The sequence below is a fragment of the Polypterus senegalus genome, chromosome 1, assembly GCF_016835505.1.
Source record: "Polypterus senegalus isolate Bchr_013 chromosome 1, ASM1683550v1, whole genome shotgun sequence".
NCBI lineage: Eukaryota > Metazoa > Chordata > Cladistia > Polypteriformes > Polypteridae > Polypterus > Polypterus senegalus.
The window spans coordinates 105,995,661-106,015,771 of NC_053154.1; the positions used below are offsets into that span (position 1 = coordinate 105,995,661).

At 37.9% G+C, this 20,111-nt stretch overlaps 1 protein-coding gene across 4 annotated transcripts in view; it reads left to right on the top strand.

Annotated features, from left to right (window-relative positions):
* Positions 1-14,346, top strand: part of LOC120530836 (G-protein coupled receptor 55) — a 114,979-nt gene extending 100,633 nt beyond the window's left edge. For 2 of the 4 annotated variants that reach the window (XM_039755517.1, XM_039755509.1), the window contains exons 2-3: positions 5,165-5,261; positions 7,904-14,346. In XM_039755517.1, coding sequence (XP_039611451.1) covers positions 7,911-8,816 — 906 coding nt within the window. In that variant the 5' untranslated portion in view covers positions 5,165-5,261; positions 7,904-7,910 and the 3' untranslated portion in view covers positions 8,817-14,346. The remainder of the gene's footprint in view (positions 1-5,164; positions 5,262-7,903) is intronic. The other 2 variants (XM_039755525.1, XM_039755499.1) reach the window with 1 other exon arrangement.
* The last annotated feature ends 5,765 nt before the right edge of the window (positions 14,347-20,111 follow it).

Below are 20,111 nucleotides of genomic sequence, written 5' to 3' on the forward strand. Positions count from 1 at the left end.
GTATGAAAATGGCAAAGGACAGCCATCAGGAGTTACAGGCAAATATTAGAAAGTTAGTTGGTCAATTGGTGCTCCAGGAATATGTTTAGCTTGTGGTTTACTTGAGAAGGTGTCTTTCATACCCTGTCCAAAGACACACACTCTGACACATCTGTGTGACTATAATCAAAAGGCACAAAATGCTCTACAATAGACTTGGTGAGGTCTTTGATGCAGAAGGCTGGCATATGGTCCCAAAAAAATCCTCAAGCCTTTTGCCTGATTCTTCTGTATAGATAGCAGAAAACCTTTTACAAGAAGAATAACAAATAAGAATGTTTCCACAAGCAGGATGTTGACTGTATAAAAAGAAAACTTTAAAATGGGAGGTGAAATGCTAGAATAGTTTAATTTCTGGAATTTTTTTTTAATATTTCTGTATCTAAATTTTTTGATTCTTTGACATAAACATTTTTGACGTATCTCTTTTCTCAGCTTGTAGAAATCAGGACCAAAAACAGAATTTTCCATTAAATTTCATTCCAGATGAATTTTGAAAGTTGAACAGGCCATTAATTTCAGTTCTAGGAAACCTAAGTCAGGCTGTCAAGTTTAAGTAGAACTAATGGCTGCCTTCACCCATTTAGGCTCATGTGCAAATGTATATACAACTGGATTGCATGTGATTGACAGGCACTATATTAAATTAAATTAGAGGACTCCTTTTTTGTCCGTTTCATGATTTGAATCATTGTTCTTTCTATGTGTTAGTTTATTCTATTCATCCTAACTGTTCCTTGAGTTCACAGTAAAAGGAGCTAACTCAGTGTGGCCAGTACTTGGTGTGAGGCAGGTAACTGTCCTGTAGGTGCCATGGGTGGTAACATCTAAGTGGTGACATCCACACGCTATTACTCACAAATGAACATTTAGAGCTGTCAGCATGTTTTTGGACTTTAGTGGGTTAGTAGGGTTCCATAATGAAATCCATGTGGACATGGGAAGAACATGAACATTTCAGACATTAATATCTCAGTCAGTTTCACCTCCACCTGCTGCGACGTTTTTTTTAAATCACATTGGACATTTAGTTTTTCTTATTCCTTACTAGGAAGCACGAGAAAAACCTAGAAGTAATCTTCTCACTTATTTATAGATGTAAAGGTGAATAATAAATCAAATGGAAACAGGTCATCCACTCAGATTACACAGAGCTTTCTTTTTATTGTGAAAGAAAAAGTATGCCCTAAGAGAAAGCACTAAGCCTCACATTTGCAACTGTTGCATGAATCTAACTGTCGGCCTGAAAGAGTAATAGATAATAGAGAATACTGACGCTTCACTAAAATTCTTGTGATTAAATCCTGCCAAATCTGATGACATATTTTTGACATCTTCAATGCAAATAAAGCAATGATAAAATCTGCCATTGTAGTGACATATTCAATATTGTTTATCTGTTTTTTCTTCATTTTTAAATATCTTAATGTTTTCTCAGCATTAATTACTTGAGTAAAACAAAGTGTGCTTGATGTGAAATAAAAAAATAAAAACAATAGTGAAAAGCATGCCTGATAATGGTGAAATGAGTATAAATCTTTTCAGTCATTTAAAAAAAATAATTGAGTCATTATTGAAATGTTAATGTGAACAAAGTGACTGTTCTTTTATTACTAAAATACTGAAACATTCTCTTTGGCTCAACTTTTAAATTTTCTGTGTTATTTCTCTCCCACTGCCTTTTAGGTTCCCTTAGGTTACACTCATAAGCCACACAGTTAATTAGCCCTGGAGTTACTAGTTTTATAGGCCTTATAAAATAGTTTTTTCCTTGTAACTTTTAGCTCTTTTAGCTCAAACAGACGGTTTTATATTGTACCTTTCATAAAGCAAATCTTCACTAGGTACTTCTCAAAGCATACAAAATGGGTTTGAGCCTATTTAGGGCATACACAGTGTAAAATGACACAAAGAACACAGACAAAGATTTGGGGTACCACCTTGGTAACCCTGTATAATTTGACAGTTTCAATAGAATAAACACACAGCTGATATCTTTACAGTCATGCTCCAAACGGAACCCAAGTAGGTAACTGGTTTGCTAACTTATGAAAGAAATGGTAAGAAGGGGCAGGTCCAGAAGGACATACACCGGAGAAGACATCAGTGATGGTAGGGTCATCAATCACCAGGTCTGCAAAGAAGGAAGGGATCAGAGAACAGTGCCAACCTCTTGCTCAGCAGATCATTACATTTACTACAGACTGCAAGTTGTCCCCCATGTGCATGTGCATAACATCGGTAAGGGAGTTAAGGTAAGGTAAGGTAGAGGTAAGGAACAGAAAAGCTAAATTTCAGATTAATGCCATTCTGTAGGAAGTGATACAATCTCGACTCAACACTTATCTCACTATTTAAGTCACAGCTATATGCAAGTATTGAGGTCATTGCTCTTACATGGTCACTGCTCAGCTACTGCATAATGTAATAGAACATTTGCAATCTTGCATCAGCTCACCACAGACCCCACCCACACAAACCCACATCGGGCCAATCTGGAATTGTCAATTAACATGCACACATCAGATAAGCAGGAGAAAAAGTACAACATCTATAGAAAACCAGTGTAGATATGGGGAGAATATGGAAAACTCCATAAAGATAGCAAACAGGCAGAGAATTAGAAACCAAGAGAGGAGAAGAAGCAGCAGAGCTAACAACAGCATGCTGTGCTCCATGTAAAAATAAAGTGGTAGTCAATGCCAATAAATAAATTCTAAATTCATTAATGCTGATGGGGCCTTATGCACAGACTGAGGAAAGTAATTGATTTAACTGAAAACCTTAAAGCTAAATAAACATTCAGCAGAAATCAAATGCTAACTCTTCAGTATAGGTAAGATGTCACCATTCAAAGATCGCAGGTGTCAGAGTGATGGGTACAGAACAAGCAGTGAGGAGGCTGCAATGAAGTGATGTAGTGTATATTTGTTTTGTAAACCAGTTACAGTAACTTGAAGACAATTGTGTATTATACCAGAACTACAGTTAGTTTGTTTAGTGCAGGAATTCTTAAACTTTTTAATCTGAGTAACCAAATAAAAAAATAGTACTATGTTGGTAACCAAGAATAGGATTATTGTCATAATGACAGAATAGCCATATTAATACAAATGACAATGGTCCTATAATAAAAATAGTGAACACTTTGTTTCCATTCAAGCATATTTCCTACACGGATATCACTAAAAGAGAAAAGTGGAGAGCAAACCACCAAATACAGAATAGATTGTTGAGACATATCATTGCCAGTGCAAATGCTTAGAGTAAAGTTTAATAAATCTGAGAGAAATATATATTTTTTTAAATATTAGAACATAAAGGGATAGTCTGAATATTCATTTGACTCACAGAACCAGAAGGTGGTGATGTGTTGCATATCCTTTCTTGTAGACATCTTGGTTGTACTGAGGCAGATAAGAAATAAAGCAGTCAAAAAATAATTAAACAATATAGTTTATTTAACTTGTCTTAAATAATGTTATTTGAAAAAAAAAATATATGTTTCAGATGAGTCAACCATTAATAATGCATTGATCCACATGAATTCACATACCATTCACTATATCCCCATTTTAATTTAACAATTTAATAAACTAAGTGCATAAGCTGAATTGGGTAGCTAAAATTTTCATAAAACATTTACTCACTGTTTGGATTTTATATGGGTTAAATTTTGATGAAGAATTTGGCGAGCAGTCCAATTTGAAATGTTTAATCCCACCCTCAGCATTGTGCTGAATTGAAGAGAGACGGGCTCTACAGTTCACCTCACCCTTTGGATATTTTCTGGTGTTTTCAATAGTCCAACAAACATGTCCTCCATACTCCTAGTAGACTGAAATGCAATAAACCACTTTTAAAAATTTGGACAAGAAGAAATTCGGTCTCCCCAAGGCATGTAAACTTAATACAGAATTTTCTTTGCACCTTAGCTACAGATTTATATTCAATGTATGAAGCACCAACCACTTGCCAGTGGCCTCATCAACAGCATTTATCTTATTGCACTGCCACAGAACTATACTATATATACCTCCACTCTATAGATTCACGCTGCATAAAACCCTGAAATTGTCACATCCTACTGCCACACCTGTTATTTTCATTTCGACATTTCAAACTAGTCATGTGGTCTCATCAATACAAAAGCGTGTCTGTGTGATTCCCTCCTCTTTCCCCATTTCTTAGTTGTATTTTTCCTTGTCAGTCATCTCAGATTGATTATTTCATGGGCTGAAAGAGTGGTGAGGCTGTCATGATTTTAAGGTCACAGAAACAAAACCTCTTGATTAACTAATGATGTTGTTTATAGAATAGCAAAATAGTGTGCTAAATAGATAGTGGTATATCTTTCACTGCAGAATTCACTAATTTTACTATACAATCATGTGCAAACCAATCACAAACATATCAGACACCCAATATGGTTCACAACCCTTAGCTTAACAAACACTGGTTAAGTTCCCTTCAAGTCTGCATTTTAGGATTACCAGTTTCACTCCTTGCAGAAGTACTGAAAAGAGAACTATGGTAATCTAGTAGAAATGTAATGAAGGTGCAATTCTGATGACCTGTTGGGTTCATCACTTAGCTAAGTGCATTCGCTCATCATTTTTATCCCTATCACTTTACCTAGCTTGAATTATCCTGTCTTCCAAGGCTCCAAGACAGCATATTTTACACATCACCACAATGATCATCATACTTGCCAACATCAAAGAATAAATACATTGCACTGGGCATAAGATCATGGTGGTCATCATTTACTATGAAAGTAATTTGAATACATAGGAAAAATGGTCAGTTTTTGGATTGTTTGTTTACCTATCTGACTTTGACTTTTTCCTCTGTTAGTTCAAGGCCAGCTGTTTTCTTTGCTGGTGTATTTTGCACAATAGTTTCTAAACTTTTTCTTTTTTTTTTTGCTTGTGATCCCCTGCCGTTTGTGCTCTCTAGGAGCTAGCTGGAGAGTTAAGCTCTCATGCATAGTGTCAGGTGAGCAAAGTAAATGTTTGCAGACTCCTCAATGAAACCATCACACCAGTTTTTCTTTAGGGCAAGCATCTATTACCATTAGAAAATCACATCTTTTTTTCTTTCTTTTTTCTTTCTTTTATGCCAGCTGAGTGTTGTCATAAAGATTTGTAGAAGAGAGACTGCAGCCTTATAGTGAGAGTCAAACTTCAGAGTACTGTTGAGACATATTCCAAGGCAAAAAGGTGAGAATAATAAGATACATTTGCTGGAGCTCCGGTTCAATGTGAAGTTTGATTCATAAATATGAACTGGTGAGCCTCAAAGAAGTGGTTCAGTTTTCTTAATGTTTAATCATAGGATGTTAGCATATATCCATGCAGAGCTATAATATCTCTGAATGTTCTTCATAAAAAATTGGAAATTATTCTCATGCAAATTGATCACTGAATCATAGCAGTAAATCAAGAATATATTCAGACATTGAACTGAATAGAATCCAGCAACAATCCATGAGAGACACACAAAAGAAAGGCTCCAGAGGACTGCATTTTAATGTGTCATGAAATACTACTGACTACATACATCCAGATAGGTAGAAGCTCATCTAGAATAGGCACATTCTACTGTGACTAAGTCTACAAGAAACGGCTATTAATTAACTGAAATCATGTACTTAAAAGAGTCTCTGATCAACAGAATACAAAACATATAACCAAAAATAACCAGATTTTAAAAATCAGTAACAGATGAAAATAGAGAGGCCATGCTTATTATATAACTAATTTATATGAACATTTTAAAAATGAAAGAATGATGAATAATGATTAATAGCTGTAGTTTGTAACATTTTCTACATAGAACATGTTTTTTTTTTTTTTTTTACAAATGTTCCTAGTTAAAAATATGTTTTGAATTCCAATCAGGAAAAAAATCACGGGTGAAATAATTTCTCACCCTTACTTAAAAAAAACATCCAGGAAAATAAAAAGATGTGAAGAAATATTAAACTGACTGCACTGTGCAACATGCAACTTTAAAACACTTGAAGAATAGGGAGAAGGTTAGGGAGCGTCCACAACCCACCCACTAGTTTCAATAAAAGGAAAAACGCAAGTGATACAGGTTCTACAAAAACCATGCCATTGCATATTTTTAATCAATTTTATTATCATGTCCATTTTCTAAACTACTTAGTACAATCTGGGAGAAAAAAAGACTATGGTACCTGAAGGAAAAGCCCATACAGACATGAGAAAAACTAGCAAAGACGATTACGCTTAGGGCCCCAGTTTGGCTAGGGGGTGGCACTGAAATTTGCGGTAAGGTATTTTGTCACTGTTTGGGTAGCACTGTTCTGTGTAGCCACTAGGGATGAGGAAAGTGATTTGTGAGAAATTTGTTTTGCAACAAATCTCAGTGTTTTGTTTTGCAAAGAAAAATTGCAAAAGAAAAGCATTTTGCTATCAGAAATTCATGTCATTTATATATGAAGATAAGTGTTTAGCCCCTGTTTGGAAACATGCTTATGCATTAATTCTTTATGTATTTATCTTTTCAGTTAGCATATAAATCACAATATCTACTGAAAAAACAATGTGACTCTTTTTTTGTCATGTGTATACATTTTGTCAAACCGTCACCCATGCACTGTGATTGTTCTTGCAGTACAATGCCCCCTTTGCCAATTATGATGACAATCTGGACAATTATAATACTAAAGATGCTTTGTAAAAAGGAGTGTTTGGAATTTGCATATCGTGAATAAGAGGCATAAATAAATTTGATTTTCCTGGTGTACTAAGAATTACAGGTTTACTCTAAAATTAATATCTTTGTAATTACGAAAAATAGACATTTTTTGTGGGTTATGTGTCTGGCAAATATGAAATAACTTGAAAAACAAATTTTTTGCCTGTTTTGCTAAGCATTGGCAGCCATCTTTGCAATACAGATGTTGTCATTGGGGGAGCAGCAGTGGACATGTCAAGTCAAGTGAAGTTGGGGAGCATGCACTGGTACAGTGCGTTGCCGCACCCACTTCAAGACAAAACAACTCAGGATCCAGTTTGCAACTCCCCAGTCAGACACGTGGTCCAGTCCAGACCCTCTATCTGCCGCAGCCAGGTGTTACGTGGGCGACCCCTTGGCCTGGTCCAGCTACTCGGGTCCCCAACAATGAGGATCTTACAAGCCGTATCACCCTCAGGGAAACGCACCACATGGCCGAAGTGCCGTAACTGATGCTCCCTCACAATGCAGATAATGTGCCTCATTCAGGACTCCATGAGCAACCGCTCATTCGACACAAAGTCAAAACAATGGTACCCAAGGATTTTCCGGAGAGACACAGTATCAAAGGAGTCCAGTCTTCATCTCAGGTCATTGGATAGCGTCCATGTCTCGCAACCATATAGCAAGACAGGAAGCACCAGGAATCTAAAGACTTGGACCTTCGTCCTTTTGCATAGATATGTATAATATATTAACTGTGTTGCTGTGATGGATATACAGTGCAGTGCATTTATTTCACCAACATCTCTTACCTCTGTCTTGATGGTCATTAAACCCCTTTATAAAAGTTTTCTGCCTACAGTTATTTCTTTCTTTAAATGCAATATATAGTAGTCTGTAACCCAAAATGGTTAAGAAGTGAATAGTTAATCAAAACTATAAAAGTAATTCAGGACAGAAAACCTAAAGACAGTAGTTTTTGAAGAATTTCTTCATAGGAAATGGGATTGCATACCTAGTTTTTGACAGATGCCAATAATTCGGTTACACAATTTTTTCTTTTATGCTATCACTTTTAGGAAAAATAAAAGAAACAACTTATTTTATTATCTGCCTGTTCAGATTGTTGTGACACTGTTGTTTTGTCTTTCAGATCCAAAATGGATTGTGACATGGAAGTGGTGAAAGAATGGGTCAATACAATTCAGTTAATAATTTACATTCCAACATTCATCGTTGGTGTGTTCTTGAACAGCATTGCCTTGTTTATTTTTATTTTCAAAATGCGGACAGAATCCACAATCTACATGACTAACTTGGCAATAATGGACATTTTTCTGCTGATCCCTCTTCCTTTCAGAATGTATGCTGCCAAAAATAGATGGATACTGAGCAAGTCATCTTGCTCAGTATTTGAGGCTTTATATTTTGTGGGTGTTTACGGAAGCATACTCACCATCACATTCATCAGCATTGACAGATACTTTTCTATAAAGCATCCTTTCAAAGCAAAAGTCTTAAGATCACCCAGGAATGTCTGTATTGCGTGCATTGGAATTTGGATCATGCTTCTGGTGGGTGTCCTGCCCGTATTTACCTTTCACACGAATACAAATACTACTGAAGACTTCAGATGTTTTCACAATTTCTCTGATGATTCCTGGCAGCCAAAAGTTGTCATTCCATTGGAAGTCTTTGGATTCCTCATTCCAGTATCCATTCTGCTTTTCTGTTCAATCCGGATTATCAATGCCCTGAAGAAACTGCAAAGTAATGACAAGACTAGTTTAAGAATTGTTTATGCAAACCTATTTGTTTTTCTTATTTCTTTCACTCCAAGTCATTTGGGGATTTTTTTGCAGTTCTTGGTTCGAAACAAAATCCTTATTGACTGTTCCACAAAAATGGGTATCAGTTTTTATGTCCAGATTTCAATGTGTTTTTCTAACATTACATGCTGCCTAGATGCAATTTGCTATTATTTTGTGGCAAGTGAGTTTCGTTCAAGAGGCATTCCCAGGAGGTTAAGTTCAAGAAATCCTAATACTTCAGTGACTGAGATCTAAAATAATAACAAAACCTTCTTATTTGACAGAAACCATTGAGAAGTCAAACAAATGACCGGGACACTTGTTTTAAAACATGGGCTGGCTGATTGATACTATTAAATGGAATGTTCAGACAACAGAAAATTAAACAACATAAAATGCTAATGTGTCAACAAAAAGAATGGAGTTGTGGGCACAAAGTGACTTACAGGCAAGATGGTGAACTACATTTAGACAGCTTCATGCTACTTAAGCAGGACATGTACTGCTTTAAACAATCTTGGTCAATTCTGTGGGACTAATGGTTTATTTAAAACTTTTCAATGACGTCTCTTACAAAGAACACTATTTACTTTATAAAATATTATAAAGACCAAAGAGGTTGCCTTTTTAATTTTATCCAATAAAGGACTTAAAGGGAAAAGGCACATATGGCATTAGTCTCTGAAGGAGGGAAGACATCTATTGAAGGTACACCACAGGTCCATTTAAAAATGTCCAGTTTTTCTTCACCCTCCTATATCCTGACCATGAATCCCTTGAGTTAATATCCATCCTCCATGAAATACTTCAGTAGTTTCTTTATTCAGTATCTGCTTCTCTATACCTTGTCACTTTACGTGCTGGATGGCTCTCAGTTTTTGTACAGAAACCTTTTGTACATTTTATCTTATTAACACAATTCATGGAATTTAAAAACTGCTGCCCAGTCCAAGACTAAATCCTACCTAACCTCAAATTCTCCTAGGATGGGTAATGGTTCCCTAAGACAATCTAATGAATAAGGGAAGCTCACACGAACATAAATACATTGGTTAGACCATTGTTCATCTTCTGACATAGTTTAGATTCATTGTCTCAACTTTTTCACTCAAGTACATGAAAATAGTTTTTATTACTTGCATTTAGAGTGTTAGCATCACTCCTACAGCAAAAAATGAACTAGGCACAGCAGACTTAGTATTAATCACGAACTAAATAAAACCAGTCCTGCGAGTCTGACAGAAACAACCTGTCATAAAGCGTTGCTCCTTTACCTTAGGATTGCTGCATTCAATATATCCATATTATTCAGTGTGGTCTTGTCTCCTCTATTTCAGTGAAAACAGGCATTCTAGTGCAGCAGGAAGACTACTGGCTTTTAATTCTCAAGGATGTTGATTCAATCCCTGCCTCTAAGTCAGTTAAGAGGAGTCCAATTCTCTAAACGTACATCTAGACAGCAACAACATTTAAATATTTCAATTCAATAATGAGTGGCACTTTCATTATCAGCCATGTAAGCAGCCAAACATTTCATGTTGTTCCCTATGAGCCTCTCACATTTGCTTCAAGACATTCTTCTCTGTAAAACTGATTTGTCTTCTTGGGTGTGTTTAATGAACACTCTTCTTCAGGTTGGGCCACAAGATGTTCTTTGGGCCACTGTCAGAATTGTGTCATTCAAAACAACAAAATATCCTCCTCTTAATTTATTCTTTGGAAGATATTTTGCAATTTTTGGATCATTGTCATACCTAAAAGTTGATTTAAGGCTCACATTTATCTTTAATATTTTAGGACAATTGTAAACTCTTACTACCCTTTATGTAATTTTGGTCTAAACAGCTAAATGCTAAAAAGCATTCTAAAAAGCATTCTAAATCCATGGCACCTCTGCCAAAATTGCTGCCTGATAAGTTTTATAATTAGCAGTGCAAGGTTGTCATTATAATACAAACGTATCACTCCACAGAATGTTCTACCAAACATCTGCAGGATTGCCCTTATAAAACTATGCAAATTTAGCTTGAGCAGTTATGACCATAATTAAGGCTAAAGAATTTGTCATGGCCATCTTCTTATGAATTTAACTGGAAATCATCTGCAGCAGTAGAGGTCTGGAGATTCTTAGATGTGATCAAGAGGTACTTAATCATAGGAAGCTTTATTGTGGCCAAAGATTGCAATACTGAAAGAGGCCCACATTTAGGTAAAAACATACAACGCATATGCCTATTATTTGTCATACAGTACACTGAAGAACTTCAAAAAGTTTCCCTTTGGTGGTAAAACTCTCTTCAGATAGACAAGCACTTCCAGGTCATCCAAGATATATTATATATATAATATATACCTTACCCTTTACCGGTAAGACCAGACTGTTTAGGTTCCACATACTGATAGTTGAAGGCTTTTGTAAATTCATACTGGTGATTAGTTCTTTGATTGATTAACTTTCTATCTCATGATTTTACCACTAAGCTGTATGACTTTATTCAAGTGCAGAAGTAAGTGAACCTCAAGATTACATTTTCCAATTGCATTCTCACATATCTCGTAAACAATACACAAACTGTTTCTTTCTGCCCATTCTATTTAACAAAAGCAAGAAGACTGAAAAAGGGTATTATAGCAAAAATGTAATGTTTGAAGATGAAAAATAGGAGTTCAACACTTTCTTAGCAGCACTGTACATACACATCTATACACACATATTAATCATTATAAAATTTATTGTGGTTCTTTCAGCTCTTCAGGTTTTAAGATTTTAAATTACAGTATCATAATGCAGGTAAGCAATAAAGTAATGTAAATTAGACAAAGATTTATTTTAAATTAGCTGTACTCATCCTGTGTTAAACAATATAGATAACAGTGTTTTCCAGTATAACTAGTTCATTGAAATCCATTAAATTATTTTTTTCCATTTTTGTTTGTTCATTTTGTTTTTGCTCATCTGAAACTGATTTTTGGATTTGGCTTAGTGAAACTTGCCATTAGTTTGCTAAAAATCCTGTGGTGAAGAGAGGATGGTGGTCCCATTGGTTAGGTGAATCTTACTCTGGTTGGATGAAATACACAATAAATTAAGTATATAGAGAGAATGACATTACTTAGGATATGGCTATCTTAAGTTGACAAAATGTATTACACATGGAAATGCGCTCTGCAAACAAAAGATATGCCCCCTTGTACTTTTTACCAGCATCACACAGAACAGCCACTTTTCAAAACTTATTGGGCACTTGGAGGCTGTGAATGAAAGACTGCTGCTATTTGACTCTCATTCTTTCTTTATGAACACCTAGTCCTTTTCAAGTATTTGCTGATAAAGACCTCCTCGATTTGGCCCTGGTTGCTATGACTCTGTACACGGACATATTTTAGTGTGTTTATTTAAGTATTTTTATTAACTATAGGGTTTTTATGTGCTGAATCTGCATTGAATTTGAGGAGTTTTGGTGGCCTTTGTCTTTTTTCTGGATGCTGCCTTGTTGTATTGTCATCATCATGACACATTGACATTTGCTATGGTATGTAGTCTTGTAAGCAATGTGGTTGATGTAATCAAAGCAGCACTACAAAGTCATTATGCCAGATGTGTCACTAACTATATCAAACAAAAGCCTTTGTATTTGTCTTAGTTGTGTTATTATGATTTTCAAATTCTAAATACTGCTTTGATTTCAATTATTACGATTTTCAAGTTTAGATTTAGAAACTGATGTTGGTTTCGTTTTAGCTTTCTGCTTGTTTTCTTTTCCTCTCCTGGTCATCTGTTGAAATTTTCATAGTCTTTCCTGTTCAAGGCCTACTCCTCTTGACTGCTGGAACTTGAAGTCCATAGAAATATCCAGTAGAAATGTCACAGGTTCATCTAAAAAACAGGCTTGCTTGTGAGACTGATGACTTAAATTTTTACATTTTTATGAGCCATTTTTTAAATACAAAAAAGTATATTTTCTTTTAAAAAATCATCAATGGACTGGCCTTGCAATTTGAACTGAGGCCTAACCAGGACAACAGATCCACTCTGTTTTGAGAGAGTTATTTAGAGCAGGATGGATTTAGTTATTGTGTTTGTTTATTATGAACATGTTGATATTAGTTGCAGCCTTACAATGTTCAATGATATTTGAGAAATCTTTATTTCAGATTTATTGTAATAACATAACACATGCTTTCTTTCAAAGTACCCAGGCCTATGTTTAAACTCTGTTCATGCCTGAGGAACTTGTCACTGTTGCTATTGACTTTACTAAACTAAATTTAAGACAGATCATTACAATGTCACTTGTATCACACATGGATAAAAGAACACTTACCTCTGGCTAACCTGCTCTGACCTTGAACAGTCAGGCCATCATTCTTTTCTCCTACTTCCAACTTATAGAAAAATTAATAAAATGTACAACGCCACCAAGAAAAGTGGTCCAGGGCCGGAAAAAATAGGCGTGGAGGCAAAACTGCAGGATGTTTTCATTAAAACATTGAGAAATTTATAGAGATTTTTAGGTAATTTCTCAATAAGAAGCTGTGGGTCAATAGCTGACATCTAAAATTTACTGAAGGCTCACAGTCATACATTTCAGGTTGATGTCATGGAAACATAAAAAAAGCCATGACCTCAAGCAAACAATTACATTTGGTAAACATGAGTACGGGTATAAGCTGAGTATAGTAACAGTCATGATGATGTAAGAGAGATATTTTAAATGAGTCAGCATTAACATCAATAAGGCATCAGGTCCAGATAGAATTTCAGAATATTTTTCAAATCCTTTTTGTGACAGACTACTTTAATCTAACTTTAGGAATATGTGTGCCTTTCCTCAAAAAAAAGGGAAAAAACATGGAGTATGTGAATAAGTACAGATTAGTGCCGCTCACTATGATTGTTTGACACATATATCCCACAGTGTAGTGTGGTGAAATCCCTGCTTTCACTCTGTAGCCACTCACATCCTAAATTTGCTGATGACACCACTCATCCCCTGCTTGATCACAAGCAGTGATGGAAGCAGGAGGCAGACTACACTTTCATCCATATCAGAGGGGATTTTATTGAAAGGGACAACATCTTGAACTGTCTTAAGAGTTTCCATCACTGATAATCTGAAGTGAGAACAACACATCTCAGCTATAGTCAAGAAGGATTTCAAACACTTTTACTTTGTAATACTGTATGTCTGAAGAAAGCCCAGATGTCTAAAGGTACACAGGAAATCTTTACTCACTGGCTGCAAAACATTCAGCTACAGGATCTTCCTAGCTCACAACTGAAAAGCAATGCAGATAGTGGTAACCTTGCCACAGATTATTTCAGGTATACAGGTATTTTTTTTCATATGGTGCTTTAGAAAGGTAAACTGTATTATTAGATTCTTTGGCCACCTTCCACAGCCACATTTGCACTCTCCCCTTTTAGCAAAAGATATAGGATCATTAGTACTCACACTAGAAAATACAGAAACAGAAATATCCCCAGGCAATGTTACTCTTCTGCCACTAATACTGACAAAATAATTGCTGCATATGTTGCATACTGTATAATATATATATGTTGTATTCAATGTATGATGCTTCTCTTTTTTGTCTGTTTTCAGTATAGTATTAACATCACTAGTCTGTGTGAGACATAAAAGCATTTATCTTTAATGTGACATGGCTTGATTTGACCATTCAAATCTTCTGCATTTTACTAGTATTTTCATTAACTGGAATCACATAGTCTTCAATTGTTTTGGAAACATCATATATTGTGGTAGTAAAAAAAATAAAATAAACTTTTGTTCTCTATTATAATTTATGTGATTGTCAGAGAAAAAATTAATAGCAAACTTGGTTTGAAAACACATGAATGAACCCACACAAAGGCTGCCCCACTGGTCTAAAAAAGTAATGGGCATTCAGTGTCAGCTGCACTGAAGATGAGTTGATGTTATTTTGGACAGCATTATGTTTTAGAGGACCTTCAAGGGTTGTCATGTGTCTTAACAAATATGTTATAGGTTACATTTGCAATTCCAGAATTGGTTCTAATATAAAGCACTAACTTGTTCTGTCACTCAGATGATATAAGGCTACTCTTTCTAGTTCCAGCAGGTTCTGCTTCTAAACTATTAACTTATTATCACAGCTCCAGGTGGTTCCAAACTCTGCTGCAATAGTCCTAACACAAACCAGCAAAAGCAAGCACATAACATCCATTCTGCTTTGACTATGCCTTACAGGAATGAATACAAAATCTTGTTGTGTCTCACGCTAACCTGCACTCTTTGGGTGACGGGGCCTACAGTTTTATAGAGCCCAGACTTTGGAATGACCTCCCTAAATTAGTTAGATTAATTACACTCAATTCATTCTTTTAAAAAACAATTAAAAACCCATCTGTTTAGGTAGGTGAGGTCAGGTCGGGGAGGATGCACTTGTATAGCATGTTTCTGCACTCACCACATGATGAAACAGCTCAGGATCCTGGTTGGCAACCCCACAAGCAGATACGTGGTTCAGTCCCACCCTCTGGAAACGACCATCTAACTGCCACAACCAGGTGTTACATGGGCATCCCCTTGGCCTGGTCCAGCCACTCGGGTCCGCAACAATGAGTATCCTGCAAGCTGGATCACCCTTCGGGAATCTCTCCAAGTGGCCGTAGTGCCATAACTGATGCTCCCTCACAATGCAGGTAATAGGCCTCATTCGGTACTCAGTGGGAAACTGCTCATTCGACACAAGTCAAACTAACGGTACCCCAGGATTCTCCAAAGAGAATTAAAGTAGTCCAGTCTTCATCTCAAGTCACTGGATAACGTCAATGTCTCACAACCATATAGCAAAACAGGAAGTACCTGGACTCTAAAGACTTGGACCTTCGTCCTTTTGCATAGATATTGGGAGTGCCACACACCCCTTTCCAGTGACCTCATGACTCCCCATGCTCTCCCAAATGTCTGCTGACTTCATAGGAAGAGACACCAGAGACATAAATGCCACTGCCAAGGTAAGTAAACCTCTTGACAAGGTTGACACTTTCTCCACAGACAGACACAGTGTCTGCTGATGGCAGTGCCTAAAAGGTCATTAAAGGTCTGGATCTTAGTTTATGTCCAGGACACTTGCAAGTCCAGACACTCAGACTCCTTGCTCAGTCTCTCTAAGGCCCCAATCAGAGCTTCCATTGACTCTGCGAAGATCACAGCATCATCAACAAATTCAAGATCAGTAAATCATTCTTCACCAACAGATGCCCCAAAGCCGGTGGACCTCACAAACTTGCCCAATACCTAGTCCATGCAAGTAGAAAAAAGAACACACCCCTGATATTCTCCAGAATCAACTGGGAAAGACGCAGAGTTTCTGCTTCCCTTCTACACAGCACTCACAGTACCAGTGTAAATGCAGGCCATGATATCCAGCAACCTTAAGGGGATTCCGCAAAGTCTCAGGATGTCCCAAAGGGCAGCTCTATCAAGTCGAGTGTCAAACATTTTATGGAAATCAACAAAGGCTGCAAAGAAACTCTGCTGATATTCTTGTTTGTGCACTATGAGAACCCTCAGTGCGAGAATGCTGTTGATAGTACTGTAGAATTTTAGGCATAAAATCAGACTGCTCCAGTCGCTGGTACATGAGCAGGTGATCACGGATCCTATTAAGGATGACCCTAAAAAGGACTTTACCAGGCACAGAGAGCAGTGTTATCCCCCTGTATTTGACCCAATCCAGACGATCATCCTTCCTTTTCCTGATAGGGATGATAAGTCCCGTTTTCCAGTCATAACGTCTGTCCCCCAAATGGAAGCAAAGATTGCTTGCAATGCCAGGAGGACAGCCTTACCACCAGGCTAGAGAAGTTAACCCTGTATACAACAGATCCCTGCAGCTTTCCTTACCCTTAGCTGGTTAACCACTTCTGCAATCTCAGTGAGATTGGGTGGTTCACAGCTAATTGGAGGATCAGCCTGAAGAACAATGGACACAGAGATATCCAATGTCCTACCAGGATTAGCTTTAAACAGCTGCTCAAAGTAACCAGCTCAGTGGGTCACAACTGCAGTGTCATCTGTAAGGACCTTTCCATCATCTGCCTTGACTGTGACTCTCTGAAGAACAGATTGGGATGTGCTTAATGCTTCAATTCCTCTGTAAGCAGGACATGGGTCAACAGAACATAGATAGTGTGTCACTTGCTCACAGAATCCTCTAACAAACTCATCCTTATCTGCCCTCAGAGACCTCACAGCCGCTCTTCTCAGTTCCCAGTACAGACCATCAAGTTATGTGCTTTGACGTCTCTCTATGATATCCAGAGTGCCATGCGAGATGAGAAACCTCCTTCTGGGAACACTGGTAACACCAACACAACCCTCAGAAACTTTCAGGGTTTTGTCATGGAAAGTCTCCCACATCACATTAGAATTAGCTGTCACATCCAAATCTGTAAGTTCCTCACACAAACCAGTGCAAACTCATCAGAAACAGCCTGACCTGGGAGTCTGGCCAGGTCCAGCCTCATTTTCCTTTTAGGTGGTAGCCTAGTGGACCTAAGCTGGATCTTCAGAGTGGCAACAACAAGTCTGTAGTCAGAATTCACAAACTTCTGCCCATGAGGATGTGATTGATCTCCTTCACTGCACCACCTGTAATGGAAAACCAAGCACAACGATGTGGCTCAGGGTGCTGGAACCAGGATCCAGCAATTCACAGCCCCTGACCTTTTACAAAGTCAAAGAACATGGAGCCAATTTCAGAATAGTCACTAGACCCACAGGGACCAACACAATCCTCATAGCCAAACCTGTCAGTGCCAGTGGTTGCACTGAAGTCACCCATTACCAGAGGAGTGTAACCTTGCGGGGATCCACCAACCACTGAGAGAAGTTGCAATTAAAATGTCTCCCTCACTGAGACATCACTCACCATGGTTGGAGCATAAACTGAGACAACAGACAAGGCTAATGAGCCTCATGATACGTTTGTTGAAAGGAGTGACATCGGACACCATCAGAAGGAGCTGATCCTCCACAGCAACAGATACTCCCTGAGTATGACAGCCATCAACCAGACTAATAAAAGGTGTACTCACCTACAGAGATCTGGCCCGTCCCAGGTCTGCAAACCTCAGAGAATGTGGCCACTTAAGTGCAGAGTTTACGACGCTCCTCTGACAGCAGAAGAAGATGATCATCATGATGAAGAGACAAGATGTTCCACACACCTATCCGGATGGGCCGCCTCAAATTGAGACCCAAGTGCTGCCATGCAATGGGCGACGCCTCAGCACCACTCCAGTTCTGATACCCAACAGGCCTGACCCCATTGGCTCTCTGACTGTTTTGACTATTCCAGGGATGGGGCACCCGAGAGCTCTCCCCATCCCCTTCATAATGCGAGCATCCTCCCTACAGGCGGCAGTAAGAGAGCTACTCCCACGGAGAGCTGAAAGGAGCCCTGTCTGTCATCTCAGAATTGCATGAAGTTTTTTTTACGGCGGCTGGAGTAGCAATCCTGACATTTATCCCCATGTTTTCCCCTGCAAGTTGGAGGACTGCTTGGAGGGCCAGATGCAGTGTAATGTCATACCCAGGAAGGCTTTTAACTGAACATAACATTCTGCCCTTCTATCAGTTTACCTCTCTTTCCAGATACTCTGGAAACTTTGTGTGTGTGTCACCAATTATGTTATTTGTTCAGGCTTGTCTTGCATTTGGTATTTTACCCTAGATTATCGGCTTTTATTCGATTTAATGCTTTTATTATCCCATATTTATCTGTTTTTAGTGTTCTATGTGGAAATTATTTGTTTCCAATGTTATATATATCCATCCTGCTGTTCATTCTGAGACTTAGTGAGTGCCTTGAGAATGGGAAAGGCATTAAACAAATAAAATGTATTATTATTATCCACCCATCCATCCATTTTCTAACCCGCTGAATCCGAATACAGGGTCACGGGGGTCCGCTGGAGCCAATCCCAGGGCACAAGGCAGGAACCAATCCCAGGCAGGGTGCCAACCCACCGCAGGACACACACAAACACACCAAGCACACACTAGGGCCAATTTAGAGTCGCCAATCCACCTAACCTGCATGTCTTTGGATTGTGGGAGGAAACCGGAGTGCCCGGAGGAAACCCACGCAGACACGGGGAGAACATGCAAACTCCACGCAGGGAGGACCTGGGAAGCGAACCCGGGTCCCCTAACTGCGAGGCAGCAGCGCTACCACTGCGCCACCGTGCCGCCCGTATTATTATTATTATTATTTTTATTATCAATAAAGATCACTTAATTGGTGTTTAGGCACTTAACAAAAGGTAGCATAGTACGGAGTTCCATTTATATGGTGCCTTTGAATACATAAATGAAAGCAAATTTTGGGCTTCATTTAGGACTAAGAAAGGAAACAGTGACATAAAAATAAAGCAGTAAGAAACTTGTCAGCATGTTTCACTTACAAAACACTCACAATTATAGAAATGCCAAGCCAAGGACTATTAAATCTTGCCAACAGTCCATGTTGATTAACTTTTGTCAATCTACACTGAGGCCTTAACACTAATCTCTGTAACATGAAAAATGTTAGTGCTCATCAAAAGCATTCAATCAGGCTTTCATACTGCATTGTCATGGAGAACCTAGCAAGAGAAACATGTTTATACAAGTGCCAAGAAGCCACACAATCAGCAGGATTTAGGTTGCTGATGTTAATTTGGTATTTTCAGTAGACACGAGCACTTCCTTTACCAAACCCATGTGGTTACACAGCAGACACATTAGTACTCTTGCTTACAGTATGTCAGTTGAAATCTGCTATCAGTGTTTCTTCTGCATAACAATAAAAAAGCAAAGTGTAAAAAAATGTCAAGTTTAGAAGGACATACTTTTCTCAATAAAAAAGGGAAAGTAAGTTTTTTTGGTGGATGTAACGCAATTCACTTATGTACAGGGCTACAGGTTTACAGGGGACAAAGGATGGAAGATTGCATCTTTAGGATGTGATGACCGAGGAATGTCAAAGCCTCCCAATAATAACTGCTGGCAGCTAAACCCTTTTAGTACATGAAAGGTTGCAAAGGCACTACGGCAACTCAGTTTTCAAGGATGTTTAGACTTCATTTTCGATTGCTAACGGTCATGTTGAATTTGACTGTGTAATATGCAACAGCTCAGATCCTTTTTAATAAAGAGATATGATTGCATTCTTGTGCTAAGCCCTTGTTCAAAGGAGCGGTTAACATACTGTGCCTACTATATTCTTAACTTTTTCCTGTTTTGTTATCAGGCTTAGCAGAGAAGGACACAGCTTATACTCACTGTAAAACCAAAAATGAACAAATAAGAGGTGAGCCTTCAAGTACAAAAGCAATCTGCCAACTTTCTTATAAAATGATCTTCTTATATAATACGCTCCTGTGGCTGTTCGTTTGTCTGTCCACGATTTGAAATCACCTGTAACTTGCAAACCGTTTCACCTATTGACTTGAAATTTGGTACACATACACTACGTGACGTCTACTATCCGGGTTGATGATTTTTATTACCCTTT